This window comes from Mesoplodon densirostris, chromosome 9 (assembly GCF_025265405.1).
Source record: "Mesoplodon densirostris isolate mMesDen1 chromosome 9, mMesDen1 primary haplotype, whole genome shotgun sequence".
NCBI classification, from domain to species: Eukaryota; Metazoa; Chordata; class Mammalia; order Artiodactyla; family Ziphiidae; genus Mesoplodon; species Mesoplodon densirostris.
In genome coordinates, this window is record NC_082669.1 from 100,159,984 (window position 1) to 100,177,532 (window position 17,549).

General features: G+C 49.5%; 1 protein-coding gene across 1 annotated transcript in view; it reads right to left on the minus strand.

Annotated features, from left to right (window-relative positions):
* Positions 1-15,937, minus strand: part of PARP12 (poly(ADP-ribose) polymerase family member 12) — a 47,697-nt gene extending 31,760 nt beyond the window's left edge. The window contains exons 1-4 of the mRNA XM_060107867.1: positions 15,261-15,937; positions 11,337-11,472; positions 8,279-8,579; positions 5,854-5,952 (exon numbers count right to left, since the gene is read on the minus strand). Of these exons, the coding sequence (XP_059963850.1) occupies positions 5,854-5,952; positions 8,279-8,579; positions 11,337-11,472; positions 15,261-15,583 (859 nt within the window). The 5' untranslated portion in view covers positions 15,584-15,937. The remainder of the gene's footprint in view (positions 1-5,853; positions 5,953-8,278; positions 8,580-11,336; positions 11,473-15,260) is intronic.
* Between the last annotated feature and the right edge of the window lie 1,612 nt (positions 15,938-17,549).

Genomic DNA, 17,549 nt, shown 5'->3' on the forward strand with positions numbered 1-17,549 from the left:
TTCAACCAGGCTGGCAACAGCCCCACTGGGGAGTCAGGATGTCCTGACCTGTCCAGAGTTAGGGCAGGGATGGCTCACACCAGGCCAAACGGAGTCCTCTTAGACTCCTGACCAGGGTTGTGGACAATAAAGTGATAACCAGGGGCTCGACCTGAATAGATACGGTCACAGCTGTGGTCCAGAGGTCCCGACCAAATAAGATTTCTTGTTTCCTCCTAAGGGGCACGAAGGGAAATGAGGAGGAACGAGTGTTCAGTCACTCATCTATACAGTCCAGCACAGGTGACTCCCGGACAACCTGAAGAAAGGCTCTCCCCTTAAGAAGGCACCTGTCAGGGTAGGAGCACCACCCACCCCTCTCCAGGCTGACACTTCCTTGGGAAGGACATAGGGGCCAGGGGAAGGCACTGTGAGGCCTGAGGCTTCTAGCTCTTACTCCGACCTGAGCGTGGAGCCCATGCTGCTCACAAGCCGCAAGGTGCCCTGAGGAGGAGGATGCCACTCAGGCCACCGCAGCCGTGAAGACGGCAACAGCAGAGTCCTAGCTCCGCGCTGGGTGTGTAAAGCCCCTTCTCTGCTACATCTTTCCTGGTCCTTCTGTTCCCTCTCTCAGTGTCCCTCCCTTCTTCCAATGTTCCCCACCTCACTGTTGCATTCCCAAGTCTAGGTTTTCTAGAAGGTTAGTCACAGAAACCAAATCAAATTGGCAAAGTACCCACATCCACATCCCCTTTCTCCCTACTTCCCTTGAAATGACAGACCACAGAGAAGAAGAAATCCAAAAGCACTGGAAAATGGAAGTACCATCAAAAGACCAGAATTACTAAAGAATTCCTAAAAATATGAAGCAGTAAGAACCAAACCAACAAAGAGAGGAAAAATACATGCAGAATATGCAGAAGAGAGCCACCCCAGAAGTAGGAAGGAGCTGGGGGCTTCACAAACTCAGAGTCAGATGTAACAAGGAGCAAGAAAGACACCCGGACAAGAGCCCTGAGAGGAATCAGGACCCAGTGGAGCAAGTGCCCCATCAGTGCCTTGCTTGTGCCCAGGAACTTTGTTCTTTGTGCCATGGAACACGTGGGTGTGGATATAGGGGCTGGAGAAGCATGCGAGAAAGCCATCAAAGCCCCCGCCATGACCTTCGAACATACGCTAGCAGCCCCCGCAACCAACCAAGCAAGACTTACCGCCTCTTCCCCATTAAGCCTGGAATCAGAATCGGCCTCCCCCAGTAGGCACAGGGATTTGATTACCAACATGGGCACACAACCAAGAGCCACCCAACACACGAGGAAAAATAACAGACAGGCAGCTAACCCACACAGAAGAATCAACCCATAAGGAAATAATTTTTGGAGAAAACAGATCAAGAGAAACAACCAGACCTAAACATAAAAGCTAAGCCTATAAACTTCTGGGAAAAAAAAAAAAAAAAAACATAGGAGAGACATTTTCCTGGGCCTGGAAGAGACAAAGATTTTTAGGACACAAAAAACACAAACTATTAAAAAATATATTAAAATGGACATCAACATAAAACATATTCTTCCAAAGATACTGTAAAAAAAAAATGAACATGAAAGACACAGACTGGGAGAATATATTTTCAGTACCTATTATCTGACAAAGACATGAATAAAGAATATTCAAAACTACTAGAAGTCAGTAATAGTCCTTGGCCCCAAGTCCTGGACTATATACACTCTCGGTGGCAGTAAAAGAGGAGATGGCCTAATTGAACCTCATTTTGCTGCCTTCCCTGTGCCTGTTCTGTTGTTCCAGTTCCTTGGCTGACTTACTGCCCTCCAGCACCACTCATCCTGGTAGACAGGGTGCTTAACCCTAACCACACCCCATCTATAGCCTGAACCACCAAGCAGACACCAAAATATTCCTCCTCTGGTTCCTAAGTCCCCCCTGTTTGCTCACACTGAGAGGCTCCTTTAAAGGTGCTAGCCCTAAGACAGCTCTTCCCCACAAAGCTCCCTTTTCTTTCCTTCCCATCCCCAAATCATTATTTTTCATTAATATTGTACATTGTATACACAGGAAGGAAATGTACACTTTTTTTTTAATGTCATAACCAGTCTGTTTAGAATCCAGTCCTCCTAGCTATATCACATATGCCTTTGTTGATATGCTCTTTCTGCTTTCTTTAGACTTTTGTTTGACTGGGGTGGAGGGAACAGCAGGACAGGTGAGGATCCTAAGGCAGATTAGAGGCCCCCCATCCTACTTCAGCCTCCCACAACCCTAATCATTCCCTTCATAGTACAGACTGATCTCTGTTTCTGTTTGCACACATGCAGGTGCACACAGACATAAATCCTCACCATCCCAGGGTGGTGACCCAGCGGGGATGAGTGTAGGTGGTTGCTAGCCAACATTCCCACCCTCCATACCAGTTCATTCGTGTCTCTTTGGGGTAAAGTTCTTCCCTGGAATGAGAAAAGGCTGGGGAGAGTAGGGCAGCTTAAGGCAGCTTACATCCTTTGTAGATGCAGGTTTGTATTGTAGCTGCTAGGGTTTCTCTTTTTAATGGGGGCTGGTAGCACAGAGCTATCTCATCAGCATTAACTACTGGTGAGTGAGGATTTAGCTGTAAGAAATGGCTTTGAGCACTAGTTTCATTGACCTTCCCTTAGGGCAGTGGTTCTCAGAATGTAGTCCAGGACCAGCAGGACCATCATCTGGGAACTTGTTAGAAATGCACATTCAGGCCCCATCCCAGACATACTGAATCAGAAACTCTGGGGATGGGCTCTAACAAGCACTCAAAGTGATTCTAACACACACTAAAGTTTGAGAACCATTGCCTTAGGGGCAAGCTGGGAAATTCTTACAGGGTATCAAGGATATTTTAAGTACCATCCTCTGCCTTAGCACTAGCATGTTTTTCCATTTCCTCCAGTCCCTCCCTCCACTCCCATTAAAACAACAACAATGTCACTCATCTCAGAATCTAGGTTTGTCTTCCTCTGCTTACTCCTAAAACCTGTCCTGCGTGGGTCTGGACAGGAGTTGTCCCATATTCCCTTGCAGACTGGTCACTCCATGTTCTTTGTTACAGGAAGGACCGGCTGTCCTGTTCTCCCACTCACCCCACCCCCAACACACACCTTTCAGGCAGGAAGATGAGCCTTCAGCCCCAACAGTGGAGGCTACAGCCTCCTGACATGGTATCTGTTGAAAAGCTGTGTGTACCTATGGTTTTATCTCTGTTCATCTGTATATCTTGACATGTAGCAACACCTCTCCATGTCATCAAGGAACTTGACTCTGGGTCTGGGTTTCCCCAGTCCCCAGTGGTGGACTTTGACAGGTGGGAGGATGCAGTGCTACAGGCTGTTTTGTTATGAAATTGTCTTCTCCCTTTCCCCTCCACGCACTTCAGCATGATCCCTGTGAGCAGGCTCTCACAGTCTCCTGGGACGGGGCTGAGGCAGAGGCTTCGCTCTATTCTCCCTGACCGTCCCTCCTCCTTCCCCCTTGCCACATAGCAGTTATCCCCCAGCCATGCCTTCTCCCCCGTCCCTTGCCCTGACATATATTGTGCCTTATTTATGCTGCAAATATAACATTAAACTATCAAGAGAAGCAAAAAAAAAAAAAAAAAAAAAATGAACATGAAAGACACAGACTGGGAGAATATATTTTCAATACCTATTATCTGACAAAGACATGAATAAAGAATATTCAAAACTACTAGAAGTCAATAATAAGAGATCAAACAACCCAATAAAAAAATGGGCCAAACAGTCACAGAAGACCACACGTTGTATGATTCCATTTATATGAAATATCCGGGCAAACCCAGAGACATAATGTAAATGCCAGGAGCTGGGGGGAGGAAAGAATCGGTAGTGACTGCTAATGATTATGGATTTCTTTGGAGGTGATGAAAATGTTCTAATATTGACCATGATGATGGTTGCACAACTCTGACTATATTAAAAACTATTAAATGGGTGAATTGTATACTATATGAAATATACTTAATATCTTAACAAAACTGTTATCTGCCTGTAAAATAGGCAAAAGATTTAAACAGATACTTCACAGAAGATATACAAATGGCCAATAGGCACATGAAAATAAATGTTAAATATCATTACTCATCAGGGAAATGCAAATGAAAGCCACAATGAGATATTACTCATTTGCCAGGATGGCTAAAATTTATAGGACTGACAATACCAAGTGTTGACAAGGATGCAGAGCAACCAAAACGCTCACACAGCTGGTGGGAAGGCAAAATACATCCACTTTGGAAGACAGTCTGGCTGTTATCTCATAATGTTAAACACACATTTATCATATGATCAGACATTCCACTTCTAGGTCTTTAGCCAAGAGAGGAAGACATACATCCACATAAAAACTTGTACATGAATACTGATAGTATTCATGTACTATTTTTTATTTATAAAAGCCAAAAACTGGAAACCCAAATGTTCATCAACATATAAATGGATAAACAACTTGTAGTTAATCCATGAAACAGGAGAATACATGCTGTATGATTACATTTATATAAAATTCTGGAAAACACACATCTACTCTACATCAACAGAAAGTAGATCAGGATTGCCTTGGGTCGGGAAACTGGGGGGTGAGGATCGACTGTATAGGGGCATAAGGGGAATTTTTGGAATGAGAGAACTGTTCCGTATCTAGATTATAGTGATAGTTACGGGGGCAAACATACTTACCAAAACTCAAGGGGTATACTTAAAATGGGTGCATTTTATTGTATGTAAATTATAACTAATAATGTTTATTTTTAAGACTATACACACACACACACACACACACATATGTGTGTGTGTATATACAGCACATATTCCTTGACCTAGTATTCCATTTCCAGGAATCTATCTATGGAAATACACATGTGTACTCAGATGCTCAAGGGAAAAAAAAATCACTCTAATCAAATACTACACAGTTGTTTTTAAAATCCTGGTAGACATACACATACATACTAATGGTAGAAAAAATCTCAAGGACACACCATTAAGTAAAAGAAGGAGGTTATATAATGTGCATGTTCCCATCTGTTGAAAAATATGTGAAACAAATATGACCACACGTCACGTGTTTACCTTCAGAGAAGGCTGAAGGAAGACTTCAGGTTTTACTCTGTATCATTTCACTCTTTTACAAAGTGAAAGTATTCATGAATTGCTTGGGTGGTTTTTAAAGACTGAAAACAAAACAGGAAGTTTTGTTTTTTGGTTTTTGGTTTTTTTTTAAGCAGAGTCACCAAATTTGAGAAGGAATCTTTCTTCAGTCAAAGCCCAGGACAGCAGCAAGAACAAAGGTTTAGTGAAAATACAGTCTCACACCCACACCCACACCCACATCAAGATTTGCTACTTCTGATAAAAGAGAGAATGTGGAGAGAAACCCCGAACTTAAATAAATACTCATCCCCCAAGAGTGAACACAGGTGTCTCCTCCTGAGGGAGGGCGTACCTAGGTTCTAAGGTATCTCTGAGGCTACAACCTCCCTCCGTAAGGGACACTAGACTGGGCATCCGAGTGCCTCTGCAGGTCTCTGACCTCACGCTACGTTGACCAAGGGGCAACACTTGACACTCATTTGCTGCATGAACCAAACAGTCATGCTCCCCATCTACAGTTTGATTTTGAGAAACTCAAGTAACTCCCACCACCCTCAACTCCTCAACAAAATCACTGAAGTGCCACCAGCTCACAATTAAGATGGCGTGACCCTCTCTGGACAGGGGTGGAGAGAACCTCGAGGGGTGGTGTCAGAGCAGAGCTCTGGGAAGCAGAAGCAGTTATCCCGCCCACAAGTGGATGAAGGGGTTTCCCCTGACTCACCTTGAAAGGTACAACGTTTCCAGATATGGAACAAGCAAATCTCATCACTCTCCTCTTGGTTGGCAGTGTCTGGGGACACAGAGTCTGCATCTCTTCTTTCTACAAAGAAACACTGCAAAGATGTATCACCGATGCTTCTGACATGGGGTTGGGGTAGTTCAAGGTACAAAGGAGAGAAAAAAGGATTCATTCATCCCCCTGCATGAGGCAAAAGTGGGCAAGGTAACCTCACAAAATCTTATAAAGTTCTGGATGAAAGCACCCTCAGACACACAGGTGGGCCCTCTGCTTTTTAGGGAGGCATCAGGGAGCCCAAGGTCACAGGGCTGCTTGCCAAATCCAGGACGTCATGGTTGGGGGCTGGGGGCGAGTCTTTTCTCAACTCTGGCTGTGCACCCAATTCACTAGGAGACCTATTTAAAAACAGAAGTGCCTGGCTCTACCTCAGAGTGACTCAATCAGAAGCCTTCAACAGTGGAACCTGGGACACGTTTTTAATAGGGGGGAACCACTAACCAACACATTTTCCTTCTGTATCTACGGATGTGATGAGCCCAGAGAGCAAGTGAAGGCTGCATTTTATAAAGTTGATTTGATTGCAAAAGCAAACATTTGTCAATGAACTATTAGAATCGGGTGCCACTACCAAGAAAAAAATAACAATAAACAGAAAGCCCACCATTCAAAATGAAACCTGATTTAGGTTAATTATAAAAATTGTAGGGACTTCCCTGGTGGCGCAGTGGTTAAGAATCTGCCTGCCAATGTGGGGGACACGGGCTCGAGCCCTGGTCCGGGAAGATCCCACATGCCGCGGAGCAACTAAGCCCATGCGCCACGACTACGGAGCCTGTGCTCCAGGGCCCGCAAGCCACAACTACTGAAGCCCGCGTGCCTAGAGCCCGTGCTCCGCAACAAGAGAAGCCACCGTAATGAGAAGCTCACACACGGCAATGAAGACCCAACGCAGCCAAAAATAAATAAAAATAAATAATTCTTTAAAAATATTGTAATATAACAAGAGCGTGCAAGTGCTCTCAAAGTTTACCTTTACTAGAAGTGCTTCAAATGAGCCATTACCTAATAATTACATTTCGGTGGGCCCCAACTGCCACCATATAAGCATATAAAACTCATTAGCAAACCCTCCCTATCTTGTTATTCATCTTCCCTTGTTTTATAGGCCCCTCAGACAGCCACAGGCTGCACCTTAAAACCCACACCTGTGGAGCCTTAGAGCTGGCCTCCCTCTCCCCCCAGGCGCAGGTATCCTCCCCTCCCTTTCTAACAAGGCCATAATCCAATTGACACTTTTAACAAACTATTTAAAGCAAAACCTGTTTGCTTCTAGGCTTCTTACTGTTGAAAGAAACTAACCAAAAATAATTGAAGAAAATGTAAAGAAAAACCATATAACAAGGACAACTTTCAAATATAAAAATCAGGTAAGATTAGAGTGATGTTTGTTTGCTGGTCATCCTGGCACTGGTATTTTAGTAAGCGTTCTATTAAAAATCCTAGATTATCACTACGGCTAACAAGTTGCGGGGGGGGGGGGGGGGGGAGCCACGGCTCACAGTCACCAAGGTATAACCAGGGCCCAGGATGGTGGCCAGCACATGGCCAGGACTCAAATTTGTTGAATGAGAAAATGGATCATCAGAATGGCCAGCCAACAGCAGATACTGTGAAAATCCAAAGGACACCAAGGCATCACAGCCTCCCTGAGGGACCATGGTATTCACGTCCCAACCAACAGGTACTCAAGAAATGCTTATTAAATAAACAATCTCTGCTCAAAATTCCCCCATTTGCCTGTCACTAAGCCTGATATTTCTCAAAAAAAATTTTTTTACAAGTGTCCTGACAGATTCATCCATTCAACAAATGTCTCAGTGCCTGCTGTGGTCCGCACCGTCTAGAGACGAGCGGTGAACTAAGTCAATCCGCAGTGACGAAAAAGATCCATTCATGTCAAGAAGAGAGCTGAGATGAAAATATGCTTCATTCAAAAATAACTAAGTAAATAAAATATGCTTCATTCACTCATTAAAAAAAATATCTAAACAGAATGCAGTGCAAAGGATGGCCCCAGAGTTGTACAGCACGGCATTAACTCTGGGGTCCCTCACCGGAAAACAAGCTCTCCAGGGGGGCAGAGGGAAGACTGGATAGGGAGAAGCAGCATCTCCCATCTCTGTGCAGATGAGGCCCAGAGAGAATTCACCCACCCTCGACACCAGTCGGCATTTGTTTAGAATGTCTTGCTCGTTCACAGCTCTGATTTCAATTCATCTTCACAGTCCCCACTGGCTAGGAGGGGATGGCCAACTTCATTTTACTAGAAGCAGCACAGACTTGCCCAAAGTCACACATGCCATTTAGCGGTCAGCTGGCATCCAGGAGCCCCAGCCCAGAGCCTTACCGGAAGTCCCCTGTGAATAAGAGGGGGGAGGCGGCACTCTGACGGAGGGAGAGCTCTCATTCTTGATGTCATGAGCATTTCTGTAAATGGAAGGCAGCCTGCTCACCAGCTCTGACTTCATGCCCAACTTCTCCAGTTTTTCCAGGTTCTCAGAATTAGAGAAATCATGGGATCTCTTACAGCCAGTGCCAAACTTGCATTCACCCTGTGAAAAATACTGGCAGATGTGGAGTTTGACACATTGCTTTTTAAAGGAACAAGAGCCGTAGGGTCCATGTCCTTTGTTGTAATGAAGGCAGATCTGTTAACAGAGAAGGGAAAACGACAGCAGCTTAGAAAGGCCTCACACAACACCACCTCCTTACTGAGCCTACTACTACTTCCTACTAGAGGAAGAGGTTCCTCCAGAGACCTAGCCAAGGCCGCGATCCCATCGCGACACTGGTCGCACAGCTCTGAGAACACCCCTCCCTCTAGATGGATGCCGCTAGCACATGCCCTTGGTAAATGGGACCCGGGGAGGACAGCAGACTGCTCAGAACAAGCCCCTCCGCCGGGAAAATCCAAAGAACACCCAGCTGATCAGAGCTGCTCCCTTCACATGAGACAACATTTCGATGTAACTCACACAGCAAACCTTACACTACTAACAAACCTTACACGCTACCTACCCCCTGCCCCCACTGATTCACCAACTCTCTCTAACCCAGGGCCCAGTTTCTCCCAACACTTTTTTTCTCCAATTCTAGGTCAAAGAGGCTCTGAGGGTTTAAAGTATCTTCAAGAAAGCCAAATACAGCCCTTTCATTTCCCAAGTGCAAAATGAGACTCAGAGAAGTTAACAGGCTTGCCCTGGGTCACACAGCTGTCTAACACACCTGGCACATACAGTACCTGCTGGACTGGGTTGTTGGTAAGGTGGGGCTTGAACATGAATCAACTGTTCCTTTTCCTCTACATTCCACGTTCTTGGAGATGAGAACTAAACCAGAGACCATCAAGGGCCCACCCACTCAACTCACAGGCATTACACTGAACAGAGGGCTACAGAACCCAGGCCCAGGTCAGCAGGGGGTCCATTCTGGAAATGGAAGCCCCGAGGGAAAAGCTCAGAGGGAGCTGGGCCCTAACCTTGATCCTGCCACTTACAAGCTGTCTGACCTTGGGCAGGCCACTCACCAGCTCTGAGATTCCGTTTTTTAATGCCCCAAATGGGAATAATGCCACCTACATTGCTGGGCTATTGTGAGAATTAAGTAAGAAATATTCCAAGTGACTAATACAATGTCTGGAACACAGTGGGCGCTCAACTCATGGTGGTGGCCCCCAAATGGTCGACTGATAAGGGGGCTAGCCTGAGAGCAGCGGACCTGGCAGGAAAGCCGCCCTGGATCCGCGCTTTTGGTCACAGCCCCCATGTGCTGGCACTGTGTCCTGAAGCACCCCACACGCCCCAGGAGACAGAGGCTGCACATTCCAGGCCGGTCACCTGCTGATTCAGTTCTCATACCACTAACAAGGTGATCACTCCAAAAAGTTAATGCCTACCCTCCCAACACAACCTCGCCCCAACTCCTGCCTGTAACACAGGAGGCTGTACGGCTGAGCCTCCACCTTCGCATTTCTCTCTCCCCTCCCCCTAAGTCCAGGTCGTGCCGACTTACACACTGTGCCCTGACCAGGTAGGCTCCCCGCTCTCTGCCTCCCCTCTTCCCACCCCTTCATCCTTCCCTCACCCTAAAGCACCCAGAGCAGGCACCATCTGCTCCAGGGCACCTTCCCCGGTGCCCAAACTGTGCCCCCGAGACCGAGACCAGAGCACCAACTCCTGCTAAAGCACCGACAACAGCACCTTGCTATCATCCGCCCAAGATATCATCCGCTACTGTCCCACCCAGTAGCTGCGCCCCCGGAGGAGCAGAAGGGGTCTTTCACCTCCCTACCTCCAGTGCCTCGTCTGCAATGGATTATCAATAAAGATTAGGTGCATTAAATCTATACTAGTTTTCAAAAGGCAGAGGAAAACACTGTTATGTGCCAGTCATCTGCTATGCAGCACCCTTCTCAAATGGGCGGTTTCCACTGAGTAATAAGGAGGCGCTGTCACTAAAGTCTACCCGTCTAACCCCTACCGCCTCACCCGAGCAGCAGTGCCAGACTACCCCACGGAACCTGTGCTGGCCACAGGACGACCGCTCACATCTGCCACGGAGCACAGGCAACCCTCGGCCCGGCTGCTGCCCTTTGCAGCCGCCCTCTTTACACAGAGGGCGCTCCCAAGGGCTGCTCCCAGCCAACGACCAGGCAGGCCGTTCCGGGGAGACACAGGGTGCCAACCAACAGGGACTTTAGCGCAGAACTTTCCGCTGGCTGGGCAGAAGCTTCCTGAGGACGGCACTGCAGTCAGGGTCTCTTCCTACCGCGTCCCTTTCCTTCCCCTTCTCCTGCCGCAGACGTCAGAGCACCACCACCACCTGAAGGCTTCCCCACCTTCTTCTGCTCCCTCCCCAAGAAACCTCTCACACTTCCAATCCCACCTTGGTGTCTGCTTCTCTTAGGACTCGAGCTAGTCCGTGACCACTGCAGTGAGCTTCAAAACAAGTGGGTGGTTACTGTCCGAAATGCAGTATGAGAATTCACACCCACCCCCTTAGAAAACTTCCCCACAGGCCTCCGGGGTCTGGTGGTACCTGCATTTTTCTAAGTCCTGCTAGACAGGGAGGGGCCAACTGGAATCTCTCACTCCCTCCGCTCTGTGTAACAACTGGCTGCAGCCACTGGCCAAACGGGCTCCCCCAACCTCACAGAAGCCCTGCCAAGGAGGTACCAGCCCAGCTGACATAGAGGGAAAGGAGGCTTCAAGAGGGAGCAAGGTTGGCACAAGATGGCAGGGCTAAAAATCAGCAGAGCCAGGAGTTCAGTCCAGGTCTCCGTCCAGGCACACCCCAGCGATCACAGTGGGGCCCTTGGCCTCTCTTCCGCCATGTCTCCCTGTCCTCCCACCTCCTGGTCCCTCCCTCATCACTTACACTCAGGCCCACCCTCTCCTGGCACTCACCTCCGGCAAGAGCAAGGGGTCGTTCTGTAACAAGAGCACGCAGAGCTCACTGTAGCTGAGGTGGTCCACGCCGTGAGTTTTCAGCACGTGCACGTTGTGATCAGACCTCAAGTTGTGACCGTTCCTACAGCCCTTCCTGCAAAGAAGCAGGGCTGGGGTCACAGTTGAAACGTCTCCCCAAAACCCTTATGTTGAAGTCCTAACTCCCAGTACCTCAGAAGTGACTGTATTTGGAGCCTTTCAAAAAGGTGATTAAGTTAAAATGAGTTCACTGGGGGGCCTAATCCAATCTGACCGGTGTCCTTATAAGAAAAGGGGATCAGGACACAGAGGGAAGACCATGTAAAGACAGAGGGAGAAGAAGGCATCTGCAAGCCAAGGTTGGTGTCAGGAGACACCAACCTGCTGACACACCTTGAACTCTGACTTCCTAGCCTCGAGAAGTGTGAGAAAATAAGTTTCTGTTGGTTAAGGTACCCAGTCTGTGGTACCTTGTTACGGCAACCCAAGCCAAACTAATACAGCTGGTAAAATCAATCTTTAAGAAAAATTTTCAGGAATAGTTCCTGACATTGTTTAGAAGCACCAGAGAAAACCAGCATGTCTATGCAACGAAAAATCATAGTGCTTATGTACAAAGGAAGAGATGGTGCCTTGCAAGTTCTAGGCCCAGGGCAGCACCTCTCAGCAGGTTTTTGATGAGAATGATGGGGCCATTCCCCCAGAGTCACAGCGTGCCAGTCTCTGGGCACTTACTGGCATTTAACATTGGCTGAATAAGTGAGTGTGGACAGCTTATGGTTACAGGTGTGTACACACACACACACACGTGTGCACACCACTACTGAGGCCCAGCCCTTTTTTCTGCTCCCCTCCTGCATTCTTTTGATCAACAAGCCCCTCCTGAACACTCTCTGTGAGCCAGGCACTGGCACCATGCCCCAGTGATCCAAAGATAAGCCTTCAAATGATCACCTGAGTCAACAGGACCCAGAAGAGTCAGGTAAATAGCATGTGCTTGACTCAAGACACTGCCATACCTATGATAAGCATCTCAAAAGAAAGCGGAACCCCCGGATCTACGCCCCCAAACCTGCACCTCCCATGGGCTCCCCCATCTTAGTAAAGGGCAACTTCCCTCCTCCACTGCACAGGCTGAAAACCTCGGAGTCCTCCAACTCCTCTCCTTCTCTCTAGTGGAGACAGAGACATTGAGATGACTCTAAAATGCTGTGGGAAGGGCAAGGCCAGCTATGCTCAGGATGCATCAGCGCAGAGAGGGGGCACCTGAGCCTGACAGACGTGGGGACGCAATCAAGGGATGGTGCCTGGAAGGTATCAAACCTGAGCCAAGTACTTAGGGTTGAGGAACCAGGCACGGAGAGCAGGGAAGAACATTCTAGGCAGAGGGGCTTGGTCATTACAATGATGACGATGGCTACTAAAACTCATTGGGCATTTACCACAAACCAGGGTTTGCCTAAATGTTTTGTGAGTTAACTCATACTGTCCTCAACAAGCCTCTAAGGTGGGTAATACTATCCCATTTTGCAGATGAGGGAACTGATGCTCAGATAAAAACTAATTTGCCCAAGATCACTCAGCGGGCAAGGAGCACAGCCAGGGTAGAGACAAGGCAGGCTTGCCTTGGAGCTGGGCTCTGAACCACTGTGCTTACTGCCCCCTAAGCACAGGATGGAATCGGGGACCTGGGACCCTCCCCAGCTGTCACCAATGAACAAAAGCAGCACTGGCGATCTACTTCTGAGACAGCTGACCCTGTGGTTGAGGAAGACAAGAAACTTCGCAGGGAAAGTACAGAATGTGCGGCTGACCACACCCACTCTCCCTTATGCAACCCAGAAACAGCCAGAGAAGGAAGGTTCAACAAACTGTCCTGCGTAAACCACAAGGAAGGGGGAAAAAAGAAGAAAACTCAGGATCATCAGGTCAGTAAATACCAGATTTCCAAGACAAATAAAATCTGACCCCAAATTTTGGGAATTAGCCTAATAGGGCTGCCATCTTTATTTTACCCACTACGGACATTAACAAGGCCCACCAGTGGTCCCCGTCATTAGGTCCCTCCAGCCGCCATTTATTGTGTCTGCCTTCCTCTCCAGGTGTGCCCTCCTTCGGCCCGCCCGGAGGTGCTGCCTATCCACCAGCCACCCCTGCAGGCCCGCCTGCCCCAGGGCTCCACTCTCAGCCTCCACCCGGATCAAACCCACTTCTGGTGCTGCAGCCGTGGCATACAGTGCCCAGCAAGTCCCAAAACTAGCATCTCAGGGCCCTGGCGATCCTCCCAAGCTTCAGACCTGGATAGCTACCCGCCCCCCCACCGGGCATGCTTTGAAACAAAACCCTCTCACGCTGTCAACAGTAAGAAAGGGAAATACTAACAAAGAAAAATGAGTCATCGCCTCTCGGATCCTGTCACCACCCTCTCACCAACTCTCCCAAATTCCTCACACATACGTCCCTTCCTCTTCAGGGTATTTCTGGGCAGCTGCTTCCCAGGGACCACATCTCCCAGCTCCCCCTGCACCCAGGCAGAGTCATGAGACATCCTGTGGTGCAGGTGCCATGGACAGAAAATAGCTACCATTCCAGACCTGGCCCATAAAAACCTCCCACCAGCTCTCTACCTTCCATCTCCTCCACCTGCTCCTTGGAACCTGACACCCAGATGGCCTTAGGAGCCATGGGTTGAGGAGGGCAGAGTCTAGGTCCGCCAGCCTGGGTCCCTACATGACTGCGCGCATCAAGGTCCCTACCCCATGCTGACTATTAAACCTTACCCTTAGACCTGATGTGAGCAACAAATAATGTCTACCATGTTACGACAGAAAAAAGAAAAGAAACTTCTTCTAAATAACGGGACTAGCTTCCAAACAGGTCTGCATCACATCCTCCTCTAAATACGCACCCGCACCACTAAGATCTCTTCCTCAAACGCACACCTGATGGCTACTCGCCTGCCATTTGACGGGCCCCATCACCTTCAGGGTAAGGTCCGAATCCTTTAGCATTAACCTCATTAATCCACTCCACAAATCTCACTGAGCACCTGCCAGGCGCAGGGCACAGAGCTGAGGGCCGGGAAAGGCCAGCCAGGGCCAAGACAGAGGGGCCCCTGCTCTCCGAGTTTTCAGTTCTACTGAAGGGATGCGCGGCCATGACGGGCGCTATGAGAAAAGTGAACAGAACAATGTGATGGAGAGGAAGAAAAGTGATGCCTGAGTCGAGTCCGGAACGACACAGCAGGCAAACCAGGAAAGGCGGTCCAGGAGAGCAGAGGTCACGAGATAAGCAAAGGCTGGGAGCGTTCCAGGACCAGAAGGGCATCAAGGGAGGGGACCAGGAAGGAGGGCCGGCAGGGACCAGTTCCCTGAGGGACACGGGGGGCGACGGTAAGGAGCTTGCATTTTATTCGAAATGCAGCAGAAGCCACTGCCGGCTTGTAAGCAAATGAGAAAGGTTTCAGAAGAGTCCTTCGGCTGCTGGGCACAGAGCCCGCCTCTGCGTGGGCCCTCACGGCCAGCTCCGGAGCCCGGGGCGCTCTGGAGCTCCAAGCAGAAGTCAGCCGCAACCCCTTTGCTTCTGGAGCTCCCTCCCTCTTCCCTCAGCCAGCGCTCCCCAGCCCCACCCCGGTACTGCCACTCCCAGGGTGTCCCACCCCCTGCTGGGCTCTAAGTCGCTCTCCGAGACCGCAGGGGCCCAGAGGACACCGCTCGACGCGGAGTCCGGCGCACAGTTCCGGGTATTCAGTAAATGCTCGATAAATGTTCGCGGAAGGGAATTCCGGGGAGAGGCCAGGGAACAGCCACCTCACTGTCGCCCCCGAATTTACGAAAGGCCACGACCAGGCAGGGAGCGAAGAGGCCCCCTCCCCTCGTCGGGCTCCGGGGCGCGGTGCCTTACCCGTCCCTCAGGAACTTGCACTTGCCGTAGAACAAGAACTTGCAGAGGTGCAGCTGAGCGCAGAGCCCCACGCAGCCTGGCTTCGGGCCCTGGTACGCGCCGCACACGCGGAGCGGCGACACGGCCAGCACCAGACGCTCGACGGCCGCCGCGCCGGCCGCCCGCCGCGCCACCGCCAAGCGCCCGCTCTCCCGCAACAGCCGCTCCAGCACGTCCCCGCCGACGCTCGGCCGCAAGCGGCGCCGCAGCTCCTCCAGCTCCAAAGCGCCCCCGGCCGCGCACAGTGTCTGGGTGACCTCACGGAGGAGAGCGGCTGGCGCCATGGCCGTCGGGCCTGGGACTGGAGGGGCGTGGGCGGTTCCCGCGAGGTGGAGACTCCGGCCGGAAATGAAACCGAAAGCTCCTCAGGGCCGGGGGGAAACAGAATCCGGCCTCGCCACGCCCCCGGCCCTCAGCTGAGCGGGGCTCGGTGCCTTCCGGCCCCAGCGCCCCCGGCGGCGCTAGGCCTCACGCCCGCCCCGTCGGAAGTCTGCAGCCGCTTCTTCGGCGTCCCGGGGATTCGTCGCCGGGTCCCTCAAAGTGGTGCAAGAATAAGAGTCACCACAGCCTTGGGGGCCGCGCTCGGCGTTCTCGAAGCGCCTTCGCCTGGACGAGGTGGGTGGGGCCGCCCGGGAGCGCGCGCCGCCCCTTTAGAATCCGGGCGTCGGCAAGTAGCGCGACTAGCGGACCCCTCACCTTTGCCCCCGGCGCTAGGCGGAGCGGCAGGGAACGCCCACCTGCAAATGGCCGGGCGGCGTCGCGGAAGCCGAACCCTGGACGTCACGCCGAATTGGAAAACAGGCTTCAGTGTTAGCCTTCTTTTCAGTACAGGCAGTGAATCCCTTATTTTAAACATGAAAGGGTATATCCTTTTAAAAAGAAAAGCCGTTTCTCCCCACCCCTGCTGAGTGAAGATGGAATATTAAAGGCCATGGGGGGCACAGGGACCCTCACAAGCGTTGCTGATGGAAATGTGAAGTGTTATAGAGAGCCCTTTGGGAAAGTAATCCCGGAATATTTATTAAAATGTTTAATGTGCTTTGACCCAGCAATCTTTCTTCTGAGAATCTTCTAGAAGTAAAAGGAACGGTAAAGAAGTTATGTATAGGGGGCTTCCCTGGTGGCGCAGTGGTTGAGAGTCCGCCTGCCAATGCAGGGGACACAGGTTCGTGCCCCGGTCCGGGAAGATCCCACATGCCGCGGAGCGGCTGGGGCCGTGGGCCATGGCCGCTAAGCTTGCGCGTCTGGAGCCTGTGCTCCGCAACGGGAGAGGCCACAACAGTGAGAGGCCCGCGTACCAAAAAAAAAAAAAAAAAAAAAAAGCGTTTGTGTGGAGGGGGAAGGGTTCTGGGAGCAACACGGTTGATCGTTGTCCAGACTAACACAGCTCGAACTAGCGTGCATTGAATCTCTGCCTATTGACCTAGAGAGAATCCACGATGTGTTGTTAAGTGAAAAAAGAAAGCTGTATAAAAATGTTTAAATCGATAGCAAGAAGAGAATCCCATTTCTGTGTGAATGTGGCGGGATATTTTTGAATGAGCGTCGAGAAAGCTGAGGAAGGACCCAGTGCTGTTGGCACTGACACTGGTTGTAGAGAGTATGCAGTAGAAGGTACAGGGAAAGTGGGAAAGGAAAGTTGAGGGGGCAGAAGAATTGTGGGGGAAAGATGTAGTATTACATTAACTTAAAATGAACATAAAATTCTATTTATAGTATTACAACGAAAGTGCAAAAATCTGTTAAGTGCATGGATCAAGAGTAGATAGTAACACAGACAAATAAAAATGAATTAATTAGGGGATGGGATGAGGGACAATTTTTCTCTTGGATTTTAATTGTTCTTTTAATTGTTTAAAACAATTTATTTTTATACAGCAGGTTCTTGTTAGTTATCTATTTTATACGTATTAGTGTGCACATGTCAATCCCTATCTCCCAGTTCAGTTCATTCCCCCCCTCCCCCAGCCTTGGTGTCAGTACGTTTGTTCTCTCCAACTCTGTCTCTGTTTCTGCCTTGCAAACCGGTTCATCTGTACCATTTTTCTAGATTCCACATATATGTGTTAATATACAATATTTGTTTTTCTCCTTCTGACTTACTTCACTCTGTATGACAGTCTCTAGGTTCATCCACGTCTCTACAAATGACCCAATTTCGTTCCTTTTTATGGCTGAGTAATATTCCACTGTATATATGTGCCACATCTTCTTTATCCATTCATCTGTTGATGGACACTTAGGTTGCTT